This window comes from Macaca nemestrina, chromosome 7 (genome assembly GCF_043159975.1).
Source record: "Macaca nemestrina isolate mMacNem1 chromosome 7, mMacNem.hap1, whole genome shotgun sequence".
Lineage (NCBI taxonomy): Eukaryota > Metazoa > Chordata > Mammalia > Primates > Cercopithecidae > Macaca > Macaca nemestrina.
This window is the reverse complement of record NC_092131.1, coordinates 6,884,944-6,906,930: the sequence shown is the minus strand read 5'-3', so window position 1 is coordinate 6,906,930 and position 21,987 is coordinate 6,884,944. Positions and strand designations below refer to the sequence as shown.

General features: G+C 50.6%; 1 protein-coding gene across 6 annotated transcripts in view; it reads left to right on the top strand.

Annotated features, from left to right (window-relative positions):
* The window catches only part of LOC139355376 (uncharacterized), a 32,295-nt gene extending 17,215 nt beyond the window's left edge, over positions 1-15,080 (top strand). For 4 of the 6 annotated variants that reach the window (XM_071099593.1, XM_071099591.1, XM_071099592.1 and 1 more), the window contains one exon: positions 14,746-15,080. In XM_071099593.1, the coding sequence (XP_070955694.1) occupies positions 14,746-14,833 (88 nt within the window). In that variant the 3' untranslated portion in view covers positions 14,834-15,080. Of the gene's footprint in view, positions 1-147; positions 486-6,037; positions 11,603-14,745 lie in introns of those variants that run through there. The other 2 variants (XM_071099589.1, XM_071099590.1) reach the window with 2 other exon arrangements.
* The last annotated feature ends 6,907 nt before the right edge of the window (positions 15,081-21,987 follow it).

Genomic DNA, 21,987 nt, shown 5'->3' with positions numbered 1-21,987 from the left:
ACCCCCAGCCTCCTTGTGTTGTCTCTGTGGCAAAGGAATTCTATAGGCGGCTTCAAATGTCGGACCCCAAAAGAATTTCTTCTTTTTCACTCTTCTAAATGAATGGCTCTTTCATTATTGAGTCTCCCTTTGGCTCTTGTGCCGCAGGGCAGACTAGGATGGAAGTGCCCTGTGAGCTGGGGGGCCTTCAAAGGGCCAAGGAGAAAACGCAGGCCGAGGGACCAGCCTTCCAAATGGGCTTCGAGCTCCAATGACCTCCGCTCACCCCCTCGAAATGTCTGGAAAACATAATGGGCAGATTTTCTGTCTTCAAAGTTTCCGGCTAAACCTCTTCAAGTTCTTTATTGTTTGGGACTGAGACACTCAGCCATGGTAATGGGTAGTTTCTTTTGTATTTGCCTTGAAAGGCCAAAATATTTTTATATTGCCACAGACAAAGCCACCTATTTAAAAATGAACTCCATGTCCGTCGTTTCCCACCAGGAGACTATGTACCATGTGTGTGTCTCTATGTATTCTGGGGTCTTGAAACAGGTTTCTCATGGGGATGGTCATTCACCATGGTCCAGAGGGGCAGAACGGGGGGTGCTTGCCCTGCCCAGGGGGCCTGGGGAATGTGGGCCCTCATCTCAGATCTGCCCCCAGTATGTCTAGGACGTGAGCCCCGGAAGGATCTGGGAGTAAATTTAACATTCACTGTGTCTCTGCTCTGCATCCGCCATTCGTGTGTGTTTCCGGACTGTGGGCTGTGTGTACCTTGGTGGGTGACTCAGTGAGAAGAAGCAGGAATGCCAAAGAGACTGTGAATGTTCTGGATTTTGTTGTTGTTGTCGAGAGGTTGTTTCACTGGTATCTATTGCATTACATAGTAAATGACTGGATGAATGAATGAGTGAAGAAGAGGGAATGGATAAACAAGTAAATAGGTAAAGAAGTAAGCAAGCCAGGAGGAGAGTGTGTGTACCCAAGACCATGGTTCATCCACTTTGATGCCTGGGCAATCAATATATAAATAGAAAAAACCCGTTGAATCACTAAGTGATAGGGCAACACACAAAGCAATATCAGGTGATTACGGACTAAGGGATATGTATAATTCAAATATATGCCTCTGACATTTGACAATGAAAAAGAACCTAAATAAAAGAAAGAATGGATGCTTGAGTAGTGAAGTGCAGAATGAGACATAGATTTGGAGGCCTGTCAAAATGAAAGGATGCAAGTTAGGGAACAAGTGATCAAAAGGGAGAAGGGAAGGATTTTTTTAAAAAAACCAAAACAACAAATAAGAGATAGAAAGTTAAAAAAAAAAAACCAAAACAAAACTAGAGGATGAGTAACTCTATAAGGAGGACCATGTCAGGCTATTGTAAGCTAAACATTAGGACTAATACAAATAGTATATGCTCCTGGCGTAGAAAAATAAACCACAGAGAAAGAGTTCAAAGAATAGCAAAGAAAGAAAGAGGATCCAGTGGGCGAAATATGAGAGTGTACTTTTACCAAAAGTTATCTAAGCCTGAGCACTTGAAGTCTGCACAGAAATAAATCAATGACAAAAGAAAGAAAAAAGCCAAAAAGTCTATATTGCATGTGTGGATGAACGAATGAGCAGTGAGAATGCAGTGCCAGGCGACACGGTGTCATGAGGGGTTTTGAGTCATCCAGTCCTGGGCACTGAGGTCTGTTAGATGAAAGGATATGAGAAAGATAGTGTTGATAAATAAAGAAATAGGAAAAAAATGTAACAAATGTTAAGTACAGAAATACATTAATGGGTGATACATAAAGATGTAAAAGAAGGCAGTGTGATAGGTGGTGGCAAAAGATCATCACAATTAAGGGCTATGGCTGGTCCACTTCTAGAAAACCACAGGCTATCCATTAAATAATAAACATCTAAGTGAACAAGTCAGTGAGTATCTAAACAGACAAGGATGAGGCGAATGAGAAGACGTGGCCCCATGCGTCCTCCTGATGAGGGTGTTGGGGTCCCCCCTGGGCACCCCAGCTGCATGAGAATGAAGGACAGGAGGTATGAAAAGCTGTGACAGAAGAGAGAAAGGAACAGTAAAAAGAAATAACAGCCAAACGGATAAATGGGTAAATCCACGAGAAGAGTTAGGCTAGGACTTGTCATAAGGGCACCTGATTCTACTAATAGAGGAATAAATGTCAAACAGAAAGAGAGAAAGCAGGAAAGAAGGATGCTATGAATGCAGGAAGGAAAGAATGAGTGAGTGAGGCATGGAACCGCATGGCCAAGGATGGACGTTTGCGGGTGGCTTTATGATGTGTACAGCCACTCCATGGCACTGAGCTCTGAAGACAGAGTGCAAGAGAGAACGAGTGAGAGAGTGAGAGAGAGAGACACAATAAAAAACGGGAAGAAATGTGAAAAGGGAGAAAGGAAGAGAGAGGTAACATATTAAGAAATAAATACATGCATGCAGATTTAAGACAGAGCCATGCTAGAACAGGAATGAAAGGCAGTGTGAACCAAGCAGGCCACTTAATTGGCATTGTTGCTGCTGGTATAGTCTGCCACCTACTCAGCTAAGGAACGGCTCAAAGCATACACATGGGAGGGAGGAGTGGGGCCACAGAGAGAGGGCCCATTAGTTGCAGATTATGATGTATCCAGTTAGATGCACCTGCCGTCTAGAAGTGTAAAAATAAGTATTTACATAGAAAGAAAGACTGAATGGATGCATGGCGAATGCATGAATGAATGAATGACAGAAAAGATTCGCATTGACCGATGAGGAGGGCATTGTAGACAAGGGTGGGGGTCATTGATCCTGGGTGCAGCTCTCCAAAAGAATGACAGAAAGAAAGAGGGAGTGGTGGAAAGAAACAATAGGATGGGAAAAAATGAAAATGGAATAAAAGGAAGTGAAAGAGATAATAAATAAGTAGATGGAACAAGTTGATCAAAGGGGGCTGGTTTAGCACAAGCCATCCACATTAATTCAGATCTGTGGCTCTGAAGTTTGTTTTAAAAATTACCACAAGTGAAAGACTGAATGAAAGAATAGATGCATGCATTCCATAGGAACGCAAGAAAAGGAGCAGGGAATGGAAAAATTGGAAGAATGAGAGAAGGAGAGATGTAAGAAAAGAAAAAACTGAAGTAGGCATATGAACGAAAAGGCACTTCCTGGACAAGCACTGAAATATAATGAGACAATTTTATCCATTAAATATAATAAATAGTAAACATTGAGGTTAATCAATAAAAGCACAAATACCTGAATAGAGGAGTGACTGTCTGAATGAATGAGAATGGATGATTTTCCCTATCCTTTGCACTCAAGGCCCAAAAGAATGAAAAGAGAAACCAAGAGAGGAGAGAATATGGAAACGTATGACAGGATGTGTATAAGCAATACAAACATATTGAATGAATAAATAAAGACATAAATATGTGGGAGAGTGGACCGTGCAAGGACAAAAACAGGAGAGAAGGCAGCAAGAATTATGACTAATTCAAAACTGGGTTCCTAAGATAGTTAAATAAATCCTGCACCAAATCCTCAGGGAGAGGAATTAACGAACAAAAGACAGCCCCACGCGGACCGGTGTGCAGAAGGCTCCGGGAACCGCAGATTATGGTTAATCCAATTCTGTGCACCTGAGGTCCATAAATAAAAGAACAAATATTGAAATGAAAGAATGACAGAAAGAATGAATGGACACATGAACGACTGAATTAGAAATGGAAATGCCTGGCACAGCCAGGAAGGAGCTGCCCATGGGATTCTCATTCATCTCACTCTGGCACCTGGGGTCCATAAGCGTGAAAAGAGGCAAGAAGAGAAGTGTCAGGGAGTCAAAGATAGAGATAAGGAAAGGCAAAAATGAAACTAAATGAAAGCGAAAGGGAAAATAAAGAAAAACCAATAAAAAAGAGAACGAATATGTGGTTGTATCTGTAAGAGCAGGATCTGTTAGGATTAGTCATAAGGCTGTCGGTAATCCTGAAGATGGATGAGATAATCCAGGCCCAGGTTCCCGGGGGAGGGAAACTGGAGAAAATATAAAAAGAAGTGAAAAAGGAAAAAGGAAAGGTAATAAACAAACAACCAAAGTGATAAATGGATAGTTAAGGGAGGTTGTCTGAACAGGGATTATAATTAGTTTACATACGTACTCCTTAAATAGATAAATACATTACACCTTTCAAAGAATAAATGAAAAATAGAGAGACATACCTGGCTCCAAAACAAGGCTGTATCTTCTGCCACTGTAATAAAATAGATGCAATTGAGGTTCATAAATAAAAGAATAAATACTTAAACATAAAAGGTGACTAAATGCGGGGAAGAAAGATTGCAAATAAATACATGGGCCAAAGATGTTTGTTTTGCCCGTGGGGTTTTAATTAACACAATTAATAAGGAAAACAAATACCCAAAATAAGAAAGACGGACAAATGAGTGAGTGGATGACAGAGTGAATGGTGCTTAATGAAGGAGCAGTAGTGCTTCAGAGACCAGCGTGAAGATGATGACCAGGAGCCCTGATTCATTTGATTCTGTGCTCCTGACTTTATAAGAACCAGAGGATGGCTGGGAATGGTGGCTCATGCCTGTAATCCCAGCACTCTGGGAGGCCGAGGTAGGTGGATCATGAGGTCAGGAGTTTGAGACCAGCCAGTTTAAGATCAGCCTGGTCAACGTGGTGAAATTCCGTCTCTACTAAAAAAATACAAAAATTACAGGCGTGGTGGCACGCGCCTGTAATCCCAGCTACTCGGGAGGCTGAGGGAGGAGAATTGCTTGAACCCGGGAACCCGGGAGGTGGAGGTTGTGGTGAGCCAAGATTGCACCACTGCACTCCAGCCTGGGCTACAGAGCAAGACTCTCAGATTTAAAAAAAAGAGAAGAAGAAGAAAGAACCAGAGAAATATAAGGAAGGTGAGAGAAAGAAAGAAAGATACAATTTGGGAAGCAATGAATAAAGAATAAAACAACAGTCAATAAATAGGACTTGTGAATGGAGGCCTTTAGGCCAAAGGTTCTGATTAATTTCAAGCTATGTTACTGATGTCCATAATCAAAGGACTCAGGTCTAAATGAATGAATGAATGATTGGAAGAAAGGGTAGTAGGAAGGTAGGAAGAAAGGAAGGAGGGAAAAAGGGAAGAGAGGAAGGAACATTCTTTCCAGCTCTGTGTTCTAGACAGTGGAATGAAGTGGTCCCCAGGGAGGGTGGCTGTTGGCATGTCATGTGCTTGTCACACGTACTTGCCCTGGCTCAGGAAGACCCTGGTCTTGGGGTGCTGTTGCCCTATCTTGGCTGTGTGGGACATTTCACTGCATCTGTCTCTTCCTCAGTTTCCCCATCTGTAAACTGGGAGTGGCACCAGCTGCCTACTTGGGTTGACCTTACGTGTCCCTGTTGACGGTACCCCATCTATGGCCTGGATAGGCAGGAAGGGCTTGGACCCTGGGCCCCACAGAAGGTTGCATGAACAAGTGGTGTGAAGCCTGGTGGGTAGCTTGGCCCTTCCCTGGGCATGGGTCACCTGTGCAGGAGGTTTTGCCCGCCAGGGGGCAGCAGAGGGTCAGGGAGCAATAGGCCCTGGGTGGAGCATGGGCCCCGCCTGCTGTGTGCCCCCCTGGGTGTGGCGCCTACTCACATCCAGGGGTTGGTGCAGGAAAAGGCCAGAAGGTGGCCAGGGGCACCTGAGAAGGGGGGACCCAGAAGCCCCGGGACCCAGGAGCCCTGGGCAAACCACCAGAAACCTTGTTCTTGCAACTCTCTGCAGTGTGCCCAGGCCACCCTCTGGCCTGGTCTTCCATGGGGCAGGGCATCCAAGCTTCTCAACTCAGGGTTTCCTGGGCAGCAGGTGCACTTCAGCACCCCTGGGGTTGCAGAAGTGGCCTGGGGACCCTGGCTCCCTTGACATGCCATCCTTAGAGCCTGATTCAAGGCCTCTCTGTCTTCTCAGCTGTTTCACGATGTGTTTTGTAACTTGGCGGGATCGCGTTTCACTGTGTTGAGGTTGTCTCTTCTCTGACTCACCCTCCAGGGGACTGCAGGGGCAAATCTGGAGAGTTGCTCATGCTGAAAGTCGTCCCCCAGGGCCTCCCAGGTTCTGTTGAGTCTCCTTTCTCTGTAGTGGAGGAAATGTGCGTAGTTCTGTGTTGTGTGCATGTGTTTGTCTGTAAAAGCAAGGACCAAAGTCTCCCTTGTGACCTCTCAATTCCTATTTGGGACATTTAAAAACACTGGATTCTTAACAAGTGCCTGGAGCAGTAGGAGCACAGCTTGGATGGACTCAGGACGATGGCAGGGAGCACGTGGGAGGCAGGGGAGTAGGGTGGGGCCAGGCGGTCTGGAGCGGTGGGGGTGGCGTCATGCTCAGAGTGACTCTGTAGACACTGTGTGGGATGGGGGGGTGCGGGTGCAGGCATGCATAGGGCTGTTACTCTAGCATGATGCTTGAGGTCTGAGCTGATGGCGGCAAAGTGGGGTGCTCAGGAATCAAAGCTATGGGGTTATAGACAGAATATGAAGAAGGGAGGGAAGCAAGAAGAAGGGGGTGGTTCTCACGCTTCCAGCTCCGGCCGAGTGGATGGCAACAGCATTTAGAAGGCGGAGGACATGGAATTCATGTGCCAGGAGCCACCTTCTGAGCCTCCAGTACCACGTGTCAGGGCCACATGAGCTGGGCCTCGTGGGCCTGATGTGGTGCTGGGGCCTCAGGGGTCTGCTCTTCTCCTCTTTCAGAATCTGGGGCTCCAGGCTCTGCCTTGGCTGGACTGAGGTCTTATTATCCTTGGGGACACCTGCTGAAGCTTCTCCCTGACAAGCCAAGTGTCGCTGTTGGATGAGGATGGGGCGGGAGGGGCTCAGGGCAGAAGAAGACCAGGAGGGTCTTTCAAAAGAACTCATGTACAGCTGTTAAGAAAAGTCAGCAGAAGCTCAGGAAGACTTAAAGTGTGCAGAAGGTGGGGAAGGGCGGGCCCGTTGCATGCACCAAGAGAAACTGGAAGGAACAGGTGACTTTGGCTGCTGGGAGAGCCTTATCCCAACATCTAGGGGCTGTCCTGATGGGTCACAGTGGGTCAAACTGAGCCAATGGGAAAAGCTCTGGGGGTAGGTGGGTTTGGGTTGCATGAATTCTCTGTGTCCTTTTGGAAACGCAGAGACCATGAGGGGGCGTCAGGGCTCTTAGGGTCTTTGACCCTTAAGAGTTTTGCATCTGGAATTCAAAGGGTCTTTAGTTCTGGGATGCTGAGAATCGGGATAGGGTTCCTAACGGCACAAAAGCCAGGGATAAAATGTCTTTCACGTGCTCCCCACCCGGTTCTTTCTGAACCAGACCCACAAGGTCCGAGTTGCCATCCTAGCGCTCCTGTCTGGTCAGGGCCTATCTTTATGTGTTCGTTCAACTTTTAAAAATGAGAACAAATTCTGTCTCTTGACATTGTCGTTTGCATGCGCCCCACACACAAATCCTTTCCTGGTGACACCAGGAGCTACAACTCTCCTTGGCCTCCTCCTGTGACTCCCAGCTCCCTCCTTGGGAAGCTTGGCCTCAGGGCCTCTGGGACAGACAGGTCCTAATGTAAATGGTATGGATGACATTTGACCTAGAGCAGTGGGAAACGCATCCACCACTCAACATTCTGACATGTCACCCATTTTACATTCTTACGGGCATTTTTTTAAAAAAAAAAGTGTCTATTTTTTAATGAGCATCCCTTCTTTAAAAAAACCTAATTGCCATTATTCACCACATACACTTTTTTTTTTCTTTTTTTGCATCCTGCCCCTTCTGTTTAATATTCTGTCATCAACATTTTCCCTTGTTCCATTCATCTTCATAACCTCACTGGCTGTGTTGTGCCTTGTTGAGTGGCTATGGCGTCATTCACAGAACCTTTCAGTTATTCTTATGTATAACCACCTTTTAAAAATATTATGAATAATGCCACAACTAACTGCTTAGAACACCCTTTTTTTCATTCTTAAGAATTATGTTCTTCCACCCAGAAATTATCATTGCTTCATTACAGATCAGTTTCCCCTGCTAGACTGTGAGCCCCTTATGGGCAAGGAGCTTATTGAATTGGCCTTTGTATCTCTGATGCCCAACATGTCGTAGACTCTAAGTAAATGATGGAAGATTGGATGGAAGAATGGAGGAAGGAGCGAGTGAGTGAGCGTTTGGCTGATGGATAAGAGGGGGAAGGATGGGTGAATACATGGATTGGTGAATGAATGAATGAATGAATTTCCTTTGGTTAAGTCCCTTGAAGGAAAGGCTATGGATCTTTGTATGGATATTGATTAATTTCAGAAGGCTTACAGCATTTTACAATGTTCAGCTATGTATGACTATTTAATTAAGATCTGGCTAGTTTGTGTCTGTTCTAAAGTACTTTTGCATTACTTTAACTTGCATTGCCTTAATTACTAATGACGGGCGAACGCTTTCACCTATGTTTGTTAACAAATTGTATTTTCTCTTCTGTGAACTGTTTGTCCAAGCCCCTTGGGTCATGGCTTTCAGAAGAGACTGGTCCCAGGTGTCCTTGGGATGTAGGGAGCCCTTACCTCACTGGAGGCATTCAAGGAACCAGCTAGGTAGCCCTCAGGGAAGATAGTGTTTAGGAGATTCCCATGGTGCGGGGTTGGCCTAGGTGGCCTTTCAGGTTCTTTACAGATCAGTTTTCCCTGCTAGACTGCGAGGCCCATGTGGGGCTTTGCTTATTAGGATTTGCTTATCCCTGGGAAGTGGGTGATGGGGACAAGGACACCTTCCATTGGCAGGTGGAGACACTGCAGGCTGGACTTCCTGGGGGTGCTCATGAACTCCGATCTTGCCCTCCATAAAACCCCTGTGGGACAGGAATAGCTCTCTGAACCTCCAAGGTCCAGACAACCACATCCTAGCACCCTGTACGATCAGTTGGTGGCCTTCCCACCAGCCCAGTCTTTGGGGTTTAACTGGTGAATGGAACATTTTGGATCAGGACTGATGGGAGAATCCCCTTTTGTTTTTCTTCACCTGGGGCAATTACATTCCAAGGAGCAGAATAAGGGGCATGTTCTGCCCAAAGCATCAGGGCTCACAGGTCAGTCACAGCCATTTGGGGAGGGCACATCACCCAAGGAGGGCTCGCCCTTCTTTCCAGAGCATCCTCCGCTCTCAGCAGAGCTGCTTCTGCCCACCCATCCCTCTACTATAGCACTGAGCACTGTTTTCCTGTGTCAGAATCGCTCACCCACATGTTTAGCTTGGTATCCAAGCTTGGGAGGCCGACGATGACTTTCAACATGAATTGCTCCAGCTACCCATCCATGCACTCGGCCTACTTATCTTGACCCCCTGCTTTTGGCTTTTTCTTCTCCTGAAAGCAAACCCTTTCATTTTGGGTGGGCTGTGTAGCACCATGGGCTGTGGTTATGAAGCAAACACCTTTTCTTGTAGCTCCTCCTCCGGGGTTACTGCTCTGAGCACATCCCAGCTGGATCTCATCTGCCACTGTCACCCACGGCTTCTTCCCCATGGTGCTTTCCATGTGTCATACACCACGACTATGACCCAGGGTCGGGGTCCCAGAGTAGCCCTGGGCCAAGCCCTCCACCCATGAGCGGAGAGGTCCTGCCCAGGCCTCGCCTTGCCTGGCGCATGGTCCCTGCCATGAGCTTTGCATTCAGCCTTTCAGCTTCCTCCACCAGATGGCAGTGGTTGTAACTCATCCATTCATTCCTTCATTCCTTCATTCACTCACAGCCAATAAACATTAAAAAAAAATTAGCCAGTGCTATACTAGAGCTGGCTCCCAAGGACCCACTGCCACATTGCCTTTTGAAAGGAAACAATGAACATTTTGGTAAAGGGGCCGTGCTTGTGTGTCGGTGACAAGGTGAGATCCCTGAGTCAGCTCAGGCTCGTAGATTCGAGTTCTGTTGCAAGTTTCACTGCCCCTCTGACTTTGTCCCCTGTACAAGTAGGTTGATTAGGAATCAGCCAACTGTGTTCCCTGGGTGCTCAGAAATCACAGCCCACATCCTCGAGAGGCCAAAATGAGAGCCAGGGGTTCCGAGATGAGTGGCTGCTTCTGGCTGTGAGCAGGCTTTCAAGTCATTAGAACACTCTGGCCTTTCCTGGAGGTGATCTTGGAGCCATTCCTGCCCCTTTCAAGAGGAGTTAATGCCCAGCTCTATTTAGAGAAAATTGGGGGAGATGATTGCTCATGTGGGTGATAAGAATCACCTCCCGTGCAGGGGTCTGCGTGGAACACTCCATTGGCAACCCTGGGTGTCCAAGGCACGTGGCATTTTGCAAACTAAGGGCACAGCTCTGAGCTGTCCTGCAGGTCCCAGACCAGGTGAGAACTCCCTAAGTTCCTGCTGCCTCAGTAGGGGGTGAGGCATGGGTCTTGGGGCTTCCACCTGGAATTCTGAATGTTACTCATTGCATTGGAGAGGAAGGAGAGTAGGCAAAGCCAAGACCCGGGAGCCGGACAAACCTGTGTGGTTTAAAGTCACTGTGAGAGCTGGGGTTGAGCCTGCCCTCCGGGGAGGACTGCGGCACCTACCTCGCAGGGCTGTTGTGAGGAGCAATGTAACCGCCATTTTGAACTGTGATTCTGGAAGGGCGGTGTGCGTGTCCCCGGGGGTGTGCCAGGGGAGTGAGGATAAAAGGCCAGGGAGGCAGCCTGTCTCAGGCGGCTGAGTGGGAAAGTGTTTCTCTCTAAACATGGAGGGGTGTATGGTGGGACAGGAGGAATTTTGGCAGGAACTTTCGTGCTAGGGGTTTGGGGGACTCTTTGGGCAATGCCCCTGGACCCCCCGGGGGTACGGTTCACGCTCACCTCTGAGAGGCTGGAAACGCCTGGCTGTGCTTTCTGAATGCTGTGTGCTTCCTGCCTCTGTGCCTGGCCTGTGGGCAGCACCTACTTGTGTCCGCCTTCAAAAGGCCCCTCTGGGTGGTGTCCTTTTCCCCAAAATATTAGGCACCAGCCATCAAAGACACTGCATTGTCCCCTCCTCCACCCCTCCCATAACTGACAACTTTTGGGCTCAAGTGCCGGCAGGCTGGGTGCCCAACACAGTGCCTGGCGAGTGGTAGCGCTTGCCTTTCTTTTCTGTTGAATGAATGGATAGCTAATGAAATTGTAACCAATGACAAGCCTTGATGTTTATAACCTTTACTAAGAGATTATTATTTTGCTCTTCATGAACCTGTTAACAACTGCCATATTGTATCTTACGGACGTCTGTATGCCATGTTTGAAGAGCAGGAGCCTTGTTTCGGCATCATGTGATGGAACCTGAGCTGTCTGATGAGAATCTGTGTTTTGTGTTAGAAAGAGCCTGGGCCTTAGGATCTGGCAGACCCAGGGGCCACTTAATTAACCTTTTGCCTCTTTGACCCTTGATCTCCTTTTCTCTAAGCCATAGGTCACCAGAAAGCCTACCTCACAGGGCTGTTGTGAGGGCTGAGGGTGGGTGCGCTGTAACAGTGCTGTGCAGATGCTGGCTTTCCCTGGGAACGGACATATGGTGGGGTTTGTCTTGAAAGCATGAGTGATGGCTTTACTAGTCCTAAGTGAATAAAAAGTCAGCCCTGACCTTACGCTGGGATTGCATTTCCCACAGTCAGTGGCATGTGCAAACCAGTGGTGGAGCAGCCTGCAGGTGCGTAGCTATGTGGGCCCAGAGTAAATATTTGTTTGATTGATAAGTGATGGCTTTTCCTTCCTCAGAGGTTACCCCGCCCCCCGTTCCACCATGGGCTGCTGCCTCTCCCCAGCAGGTTGTAGCTGACAAGGTCGTTGTGCTTTGGGGTTTGCTGTACCTGTCGGTGCCATGAGGGGACGGTCTGTCTGCTTGGAGGGGCTTCTGCAAACATTCATGTATGCCCCTGGTTTCGTTTGTTAGGGAGGAGGAGTGGGGGTGGCCTAGGGAGAGGATGAGGAAGGGGTTCTGGGTGGCATCCTTGGGGTACTAACCCTCCCTTCACCCTGTGCTCTGAATTTCCTCATGGCCCTTTTCTTTCCCTGGTAGAAGGTGCAGAAGGTAGGCTTTGCCACCTTCCCTGGGTCTGGCACCAAGCTTGGGGGTCTTGTACACTTTCCCTTCTCTAACTGGGATGTGGGCCCATTTCCTAGATGAGCTTGCTGAGACTCAGGACAGCTGGTATCAGAGCCGGGACTTCCCAGTCTTGCACAAACAACCTGTGCTTTTTTGAGTCCACCAAATAAGGCCTCCTGCCTGGTCCGGTTCATCCCTGCCAGCGCCCAGCAGATGCAGCCTGGTGCGTCCCCACCCCGCCAAGTGCCCAGGAGTGCCCTGGAAGAGGAGTGCAGGGATGAGGAAGGAGGCTGTGCCCTCCAGGGGACTCAGCTGCGTTAGAGAAGGTGCTGCTGCGCTGGCGGGGGTCTCCGGACATCCCAGGCAGGGGTCGTTTCTGATCAGGGATCTCTTCACTAGACCACCGTATTCCTTTTCCAGCCCTCGTCTCTCGCATGTGGGGGTGCAGTATTTGGCTCTCACATCCCCACATTCCAGCTGGTGGGGGTTTGAGCTGGATGTTCCTTCTGCTCCCCACTCCCCACTCCTGGTCCCCACCCCATGCAAGGCTCCCTTGCCCCCACTCTTTGTCTCCAGCTTTCACAGCCTCAGTGGGCAGGCACCTGGGCCCCTTGCCGCCCCGGGTCTCATCCACCTGCCTCTTCTTTCTCAGCCTGAGCTTTACTGTGAGGTCTGGGAGTCACACCTTGGTCCCTGCCATGCCTGTCCCCAGGAGCACCCACATGGGTCCCCTGATTCTCCCCTCCCCTGGGCTTTGCTGAGGAACCCTTGCAGTGTGGCCTTGGTGTCTGCCCCATGCCCATCCCCTGTTCTTGAGAACCTGGAAGCAGAGGGGGCCCCTCCTATTGCTCCCAAGGGGCTCCACAGTAGGAGATTCTGAGTCTGTGTTTAGGTATCTATTCCTGGATGGGGCTTGGGGTCCCCTCAGGCCAGGCCTGTGTGTGACCTAAGGCTGGGGGGGCTCTATTAGGCACCTAGTGTCCCTTGGAGTTGGGCGGGGCTGGGTCCCGGACTCCTGAGGGCGGGTGGGGAGACAGGCTCAGGGAGATTTCCATGAAGCTGCCCTTGAACCCCTGCTCTGAGGCCTGCACTGCCCTGACCCTTTACACCCTGCCTCCTGCACTAGTAGGCACCTAATAGATGCTCGCCACCTGTGGAGGGCGGGGTTTAAATGGCTGGAAAGAGCTGAGTGGGCTGGTTGGCTAGTGTACGTGCATTTGTTTAAGAGGAAAGGGTGTGTTTCTTGGGAGGAAACTCTGAACTGGGGAAGGGTCTCTACCTGTTCTGGAGCCTCACTGCCCTTCCTGCCAGTCTGGGGACAAACTCACTGGTGGGTTTCCCCCAGTGGAAACACAGTGTTTTGGAAAGATTTAGATCTAGGATAAAACTTCATCTGGACCAACATGTGTGTGTTGGTGTTGTGGCCCAGGTGATTTTGAGAATGTGGAATACATTTGGCAATTTCCAAATGGAGGGATGACCTGCTCCTCCGCCCCCCATGCCCTCCCTGAGGCTGGAGGCCTCAGAAGCCCGTGCCTTGGGAGGGGCCTGTCCCACCTGAGAAGGCTTTGTCCCCACCATTGGTGATAATCAGCGTTGACCTGTGAGGCACCTGCCAGGTTTCGGATGCAGCCTTAGATATTCAGAAAACTGGGGGTTGAGGGGTGGGGGGATCAGACCCCAGAGCTTGAGTCCTTTGTCTGTCTCAGTCCTGAAGAATGGTGCATGAGTACCAGGTAGGTTACTTGAACCACCCTGAGCCTCGATTTTCCCACCTATTAGAAACGGGGTAATTCATGACAGTGTCTGCTCGGGAGATGGCTGTGACCCCGAGAATCCTGGCTGCATGCCTTAGGCTGGCTCGTGAGACTCAAGGTCTGGGTTCAAGGCCCCCCCAACCCCTTCTGACTGTGTGGCCTGGGCGAGTTTGCTGTTTTTAACCTGGAAAGCATCACACTTGCCTGGCACGGTTATTGTGGGATTCAATGAGATTGTTTGTGTGAAATAAATGCTTTGTGACCTGGCACACAGGCGCTCTCACCCTGGCTCTCCTGGTGGGCCTGGACTGCTGGGTACTGGCTGCAGAGGCCCCTGTGCTCCTGGAACTGTCTGCGCTGGTCCCAGGGACTCTTGGGCAGAGTGGAGGGCAAAGGGGGAAGCACCAGCCCGCTCTGGGGAGACAGTGGCAGAGGGAAGGGTTTGCTTTTAAATACAGACACTCAGCAGGTTCAGATGGGAGATGATCAGAGGGGAAATGTTTACAACCCTCAGGAGGAGGAAGAGTCCGAGTTTTAAGAAAAACACCGAAGCTGGATAGGTTGGGCAGAAGAGCTGCGGATAGCATTTAGAAAGGATGAGATTCCTGGGTTCTGGGTTATCAAGGTGAGAGAAATCAGGGGTTGCCAGCTGTAGGTGGGCGTCAGGACCAGAGTGATGCTTCCAGAAGTTTCTACAAGTGGGCAGAGTCCAAGGTATGGCAGGGTACACCAGAAGTTGAGGGGCACTAGGTAGACAGGCTGAGCTGGTGGCTGGGTGCTCCCCTCACCCTCCATGCTGCTAGGAGCCCCTGAGCACGGACTCACTCTCTTCTCCTCCCTCCTGGGGCCTGCCTGTCTGTCTGTGAACTCTTGTCGGCCAGCGAGGCCGGGAGCAGGTGGCCTTCATCTGCAACTGTGTCTCTCTCAGCCTCCACAGCCACGGGGACGCCCTGCACCTATTCCCACGGGACAGGCTGGACCCAGAGACTCTGGACCCGGGGCCTCCCCTTGAGTAGAGACCCGCCCTCTGACTGATGGACGCCGCTGACCTGGGGTCAGACCCGCGGGCTGGACCCCTGCCCACCCCACAGGAACCCCGAGGCCTAGGGGAGCTGTTGAGCCTTCGGTGTCTGCATGTGGGAAGTGGGCTTGTTCACCTACCTCACAGGGCTGTTGTGAGGGGCGCTGTGATACGGTTCTAAAGCACGGGCTTGGCGCACCCCACTGTGCTCTCAATAAATGTGTTTCCTGTCTTAACAAAAACAGTGATGGGTGTGCTACTAATATAAGGAGGGGTGAGTGTTGGGTGTCCTGTCTCACTGGGCAGTGTGATGGGTGGGAGGGTGGGGAACCAGCTTGAACCCCACACAGCTGCCAGCACCCGACCCTGCCCACTGGGCTCTCAAAGGGGAGGGTGGCTCTTGGAGGTCCGGAGGTTGACACGTGCTTGGATGAACTAACGTCTGTCTGGTCGCCTCCTTCTCCTGATCGTGGGATGCCAGGCTTCTTTCCAGAAGGGACTGGACAGGAGGAGGTGGGACAAGTCTGGTTTTGGTGGTGGAGAGGGGTTCTGAGTTGAGCTCACTGTGTGAGTCCCTGGAGCCCCAGAGAGGAAGCTCCCCTGGGGCTTCGAGTCTTCCTCCTCCTCTTCTCACATTCCCCAGGGCTGGGCTCAGTGGTCATCATGCTTGACCTGATGTTGAGCGATGGCCAAGATGGCCCAGCCAGGCTGGGGCTAAACTCATTCCTCAAAATGGCTCCTGAGCAGTTCTCTGTGTATAGGCTCCTAAGCAGGGCTGCAGAGGTAGAGCCTCAGACCCATCCCTGCCCGCGGCAGGAGTGCTGGCTGAGCCGGGGAGGTGAGCCTTCCTCCCTGCAGAGTGCTTTCTGTGAGCAGCCTGTGGCTGGGCTGAGTGGAGGCACTGAGGGCAAGGGGCTGAAGGGTGCTAGACCTGTCAAGATGGATCCTGAGTCTGCACACCTGGCTTTGCTGCAGCAGATGATAAGGACATGCTCCCTGTGGGGAAGGAGAGACCGACTGCTTTTGCTGCCACAGCCACCATGGCCATCACAGCTACCACGGCCACCACGGCCACCACCACTACCACCACCATCACAGCCATGGCCGCCACCGCCACTGCCACCTCCTCCTCCTTCTCCTTCCTCTCCTCCTCCTTCTCTTCTTCCTCCTCTTCCTCCCTCTTTTCCTTCCTTCTCCTCCTCCCTCCTCTTCTTCCTCCTCCTCTTCCACTTTCTCTTCTTCTTCCTCCTCCTCCTTTCTCCTCCTCCCTCTTCTTTTTTCTCCTTCCTCCTTCTCCCTCCTCCTCTTTCTCCCTCTTCTCCTTCCTTTCCTGCCTTCTTCTCCTCTTTCTTTTCCTCGTTCCTTTTTCCTTTCCTTCTCCCTCCTTCTCTTTTCCGTCTTCTTCCTTTTTCTCCTCCTCCTTCCTTCCCTTCATTTGTTTCTCCCTCTTCCCCCTCCTCCTCTCTCTTTTTCTTCTCCTTCTTCCTCCTCCTCCTCCTGCTTCTCCTCCTCCTCTCCCTCACAGGGAGGTATCTCAAGAGAACTGCAGGCAAGTCCAGCCATAAGTGCACAGGACTGAGCATGGCCCCTTTGCTGAGAGAAACAACTGCCTTGAGGATCATGGCCATGACTTCACAAAGGAGACCTGACCCAGCCCCTGATGGAGATGGTGACATGGATGGCGCTGAGTGATGACCCAGGCAGCAGTGAGAAGAGGAGGAGATGGCCTTCAGAGTGCACCCCACCTAGACGAGTCAGTCTGTGCTCAGCCAAGACCAGGCTGAGAGTCCAGGAGAGTCCTGTGTGGTGAGCAGAGTGTCAGCCTTTGATGAAACTCAGGTGTCCAGAGCAAGCCACCCACTGGTGTTCCAGAGCCAAGATCGCAGCTTCAGCCTCTGTTGAACCTTGGGCATTCAGAATGAGCCGCCTGACTTTTGATGTCCCAGAGCTAAGACTCAGTTCCAGCCTCTGATGATGAAGCTCAGATGTCCAGAAAGAGGGACCTCCATGATGTTCTAGAGCCAGGACTCCAGATCCAGCATCTGATGATGCTCAGATGTCTAGAAAGAGGAACCTTCTTGATGTTCTAGAGCCAAGACTAAAGATCCAGCGTCTGATGCTCAGATATCCAGAAAGAGGGACCTCCTTGATGTTCTAGAGCTGGGACTCCAGATCCAGCGTCTGATGCTCAGATATCCAGAAAGAGGGACCCCCTTGATGTTCAAGAGCCAGGACTTCAGATCCAGCATCTGACGATGCTCAGGTGTCCAGAAAGAGGGACCTCCGTGATGTTCTACAGCCAGGACTCCAGATCCAGCATCCGATGATGCTCAGATGTCTATAAAGAGGAACCTCCTTGATGTTCTAGAGCCAAGACTAAAGATCCAGCGTCTGATGCTCAGATATCCAGAAAGAGGGACCTCCTTGATGTTCTAGAGCCAGGACTCCAGATCCAGTGTCTGATGCTCAGACGTCCAGAAAGAGGGACTTCTTGATGTTCAAGAGCCAGGACTTCAGATCCAGCATCCGACGATGCTCAGATGTCCAGAAAGAGGGACCTCCGTGATGTTCTAGAGCCAGGACTCCAGATCCAGCATCTGATGAAGTTCAGATGTCTAGAAAGAGGAACCTCCTTGATGTTCTAGAGCCAAGACTAAAGATCCAGCGTCTGATGCTCAGATATCCAGAAAGAGGGACCTCCTTGATGTTCAAGAGTGGGGACTCCAGATCCAGCGTCTGATGTTCAGATATCCAGAAAGAGGAACTGTCTTGATGTTCAAGAGCCGGGACTCCAAATCCAGCATCCGATGATGCTCAGATGTCCAGAAAGAGGAACCTCCTTGATGTTCTAGAGCCAAGACTAAAGATCCAGCGTCTGATGCTCAGATGTCTAGAAAGAGGAACCTCCTTGATGTTCTAGAGCCAAGACTAAAGATCCAGCATCTGATGCTCAGATATCCAGAAAGAGGGACCTCCTTGATGTTCTAGAGCCAGGACTCCAGATCCAGCATCCAATGATGCTCAGACGTCCAGAAAGAGGGACTTCTTGATGTTCTAGAGCCAGGACTCCAGGTCCAGCCTCCAGTGAAGCTCAGATGTCCAGAAAGAGAGACCTCCTTGATGTTCTAGAGCCAGGACTCCAGGTCCAGCCTCCAGTGAAGCTCAGATGTCCAGAAAGAGGGACCTCCTTGATGTTCTAGAGCCAGGACTCCAGTTCCAGCCTCCAGCGAAGCTCAGAGGTCCAGAAAGAGGGACCTCCTTGATCTTCTAGAGCCAGGACTCCAGGTCCAGCCTCCAGTGAAGCTAAGATGTCCAGAAAGAGTTACTACCTTGATGTTTTAGAGCCAGGACTCCAGCTCCAGCCTCCGATAAAGCTTGGATGTTTAGAATGAGGGTCCTCCTTGATGTTCTAGAGCCGAGACCCAGCTATAGTGCTTAATGAAGCTCAAGTGTCCAGAAAGAAGTGCCTCTTTGATGTTCCAAAGCCAGGATTCCAAGTCTATCATTTGATAAAGATCAATTGTACTGGAAGAGAGACCTCCTTGATGTTCCAAAGCCAGGACTTCAACTCAAACTTCTGAAGAAGGGCAGATGTCCAGAAAGAGGGACCTCTTTGATGTTCTAGGGCTGGGACCCAGCTCCAACATCTGACAAAGCCCAGATTTCCAGAAAGTGGGAACTCTTTGATGTTCCAGAGCTGAGGGACCTCCTTGATGTTCCAAAGCTAGGACTTTAGCTCTAGCTTTCGATGAAGCTCAGATGTGCAGAAAGAGAGACCTCCTTGATGTTCTAGGGCTGGAACCCAGCTCCAACCTCTGACAAAGCTCAGATGTCCAAAAAGAAGAGTCTCCTTGATGTTCTAGAGCTTGGACTCTAGCCCTAGCCTCTAATGAAACTCAGATATCCAGAAAGAAGGACTTTCTTGACATTCTAGAGCCAGAACTCCATCTCCAGCCTCTGATGAAGCTCAGATGTTCAGAAAGGGGGACTTCCTTTATGTTCCAGAGCCATGACCCGCTCCAACCTCTGACAAAGCCCAGATGTCCAGAAAGAGGGACCCCCTTGATGTTCTAGAGCTGGAACCCAGATCCAGCCTCTGAGGAAACTCAGGTGTCCAGAACTGGTGAGAAAGCCTCAAGGCTGTGGGCTTCCCTGGGCAGGGATAGGTGTGACCAAGTTTGAATTGAGACTGGAGAGGGCAGACAACACTCTTCTGTGCAAGGGTGGCCTACAGCATTTCTCAATAGTGACACTAGCATAAAGACGGGTCCCGGTTGCAGAAGGAGAGATGTGGAGAGGGGACTCCCTGTGGGAGGAAGAGTATTAGGAAGAACATGGCAGCAGAAATCATGGATTGCAGATGGGGTGCCTTCGATGAAGCCTGCCTGAGGGCGTGTAACACTGCAGCAAAGCACCGTTTTATGCCTTTTAGTTGTGCTGGACTCATGGCTGGCCACACACCAACCTTGACCCACAGGGCTGCCAAATTGGCTGGACCCTGGAATGTAACCCAAGCTAGTTTCTGCGGCTTAGCTCCTCTCCCAGTGGAAGGTGCTAAACCCCCACTTGCCAGCCCAGTGTAAAGCTGCAACCTTGGGGCGAGTCAGATCTGGTTGCCTCCTTCTAGCAACGGAAGTTCACCTAGGTTAGGACTGGGACAGGGTCAGGCTATCACAATGGGTGTGAAGACAGCATGAATGGCAAAGGAGGCCCCCAAATACCTGGGGACATGGATGCTAATGTCTCAGGTGAAGCTGGTTTGGGGCTGGAGCCCTGCCCTGAGCACCTTGACTCTACCACGTGCCCTCTAGGAGCTCCATTGACACCAGACTGTCCATTAAGCTGAAGAGAGATGGTGAGTAAAGAAATAGGGCAGGAATACTGGCTTGCTCAGAAGCCATAAGAGTATTATAGGTAGACAGAGTCCAAGTGATGAAAAATGTAGACTTGGGGAGGAGAGAGTGTTGAATGCTATTCAGGGTGTTTGAGCTCTGCAATATCCAGATTGGGAGAGAATCTGATCTCACCAGTTTTGCCATTCAGACACAGCTATGAGAATGGATCCTAGAAGATGATTTACTTCATTCAGCTGGAGTCTGGAGGAAAAGGGAGCAGCTAGCAAGAATTCTTGAAAAACATACCCTAATGATGCCACATCATTCTGGTGATATTTCCTAGAAACTCATTAGAACTTGGAACTATGTAAACAAGAACTTCTTTGATGAGTAACTGGAACTTGAGACTTGGGATTGAATGAAGGAGAAATGTCATATTAGAGGACTGCGCCCCTGCTCCCCACCCTCATTTGGCCAAGTTATTTTAGGAAATTTCCAAGAACAAGCAATTGGAATCACTCGTTGCTGATTTCCTAGAAGTCTCCACAACAGATTCTGAAGCCAAATGCAAAATGGGCGGGCCCAGCTTGTGAGGCTTGTGAAGAAAATGTGACTCCTACTCTATAAAGTCATTGACCTCAGGGAGCAAGACTCAGAAGTAGAGCTGCGTTAGGGAAAATGAGGACAGAACAGAAGGTCTAGATGGCCAGGCAGAGCCCCATTGCAAGGGCGAGCCTTGAGATGACTGTGGGCTCTCCCCTGCTGGCAGCCACAGCTTGCCTCAGACTCACCCCTCAGAGCCTGCTTCTCCGTCACTCCCTTTGTCTTTCTCCTGCCCATCAGAGGGATGTTCTCCAGCCTCCTGTGTTGCTACCTGGCTTCCATGGGCCATGGCCTGAGCCAGGCTGTGGGCTCCGGGTGACTGTCCCTGAGGTATGGTGAGCTTCCTGAGTGGTGGCCACGTGGCAAAGTGGATCCATCGCAGGGAAGTGGGCGATCACTGGGGGAGAGGAAAATCATGGCTTTCTTCCTTCCCAGGAGGGGCTGAACTGGGCTCCCAATTTCCCTGACACTCCCAGCTCAGCTTGTAGAGGAATCAGGGAATGGAGACGCCTTGGGCTGCAATTTTCTTTCAGATGACTGTAATTTTCCCCTCTTATCCTCACGGGTAGCTGCCGTGGGACAGGGGCAGGCGGGCGCTCTGAAAGCGTTTCCTCAAGCTCCCCTTCAACGCAGGGCCGTTCTCACGTACCCACCAGCCAGCAGGAGGTTGTGCTTCCAATTGTGACCCCCTACTTCTCAGAAGACACTTCGGACTCCACCCCCGCCTCCATACCCAACAATGGCGTGCAGCATTTCGTGTGACTGAAATGGAAATCCAGCCTGGCCCTCCAGGGCCTCAGTGAAGCCAGTCCCAACCACAGCACATGATACCCTCTGCAGAGGCCGGGCTCATGAACGGCCTGGGTGGGTGGAGGTGGGTTGAGGGGACAGGGTGGGTAGGGCAGGGGAGGACAGGAGGACAGTGACCAGCCGGTCCAGAGAGTCCTGCCAAATTCAATCCAGATGTTACTGGATTAATCAGCCAAGGAGGGGGAGCCCCGCCCACACCCCATGGAGACATTGATGAGCCCCATGGGATAGCTGTGGCTTTCCAGGCAGCCCACAGACCTACAGCTGCCTGTCAGCAGCCAGGGCCTTCTGGGCAGAGCGCCTCGAACCCCAAATTGCCCTGGGAGGGTGGGTTTTTGGTGTCAGCTTAGTTCAGCTCAGCCAGCTTTTATAGAGCACCCACTGGCTGGCTCATTGGGGTGATGCTGTCGTGGGGTAGATGAGCAGCAAGGCAGATGCACAGGGTTGGGTGCAGGCAGCACTCCATGGGGGTGTGCACAGGGCCCCTGCTTTTCAAGCAGAGGTGGACTGAAGGCTGGGCTTGCAAGGGGGTGGGCTGGGGTGGGCGCTGGCAGGGAGTTTTGAAACATTACCTATATACCTGCACTTTACAAAGCACTTTATATGTTTGCCTGGTGTTGGCTGATGGTGCAAGGAGTGAGTGGAGATGCCTGTCTGTGGCCTGGGTGCTAGTTAGTACCCCCATGTCAGGTACAGACCCTGGGCTCAGAGTGGGCAGAGACTGTCCTAGGGATTCTTGAATGTCTATCGGGGGACTGGGATTCCCTTCCTGGGACCAGCGGGGGCTCTTCCTGAGATGCTATGGCCGGTGGCCTTCCTCCCCCAGAATCACAGGGCCATATGCTAGGAGGAAAGACCTTGTAAACTCCAGACCTGACCTCCTGGGACCTGAGGTTAGTTA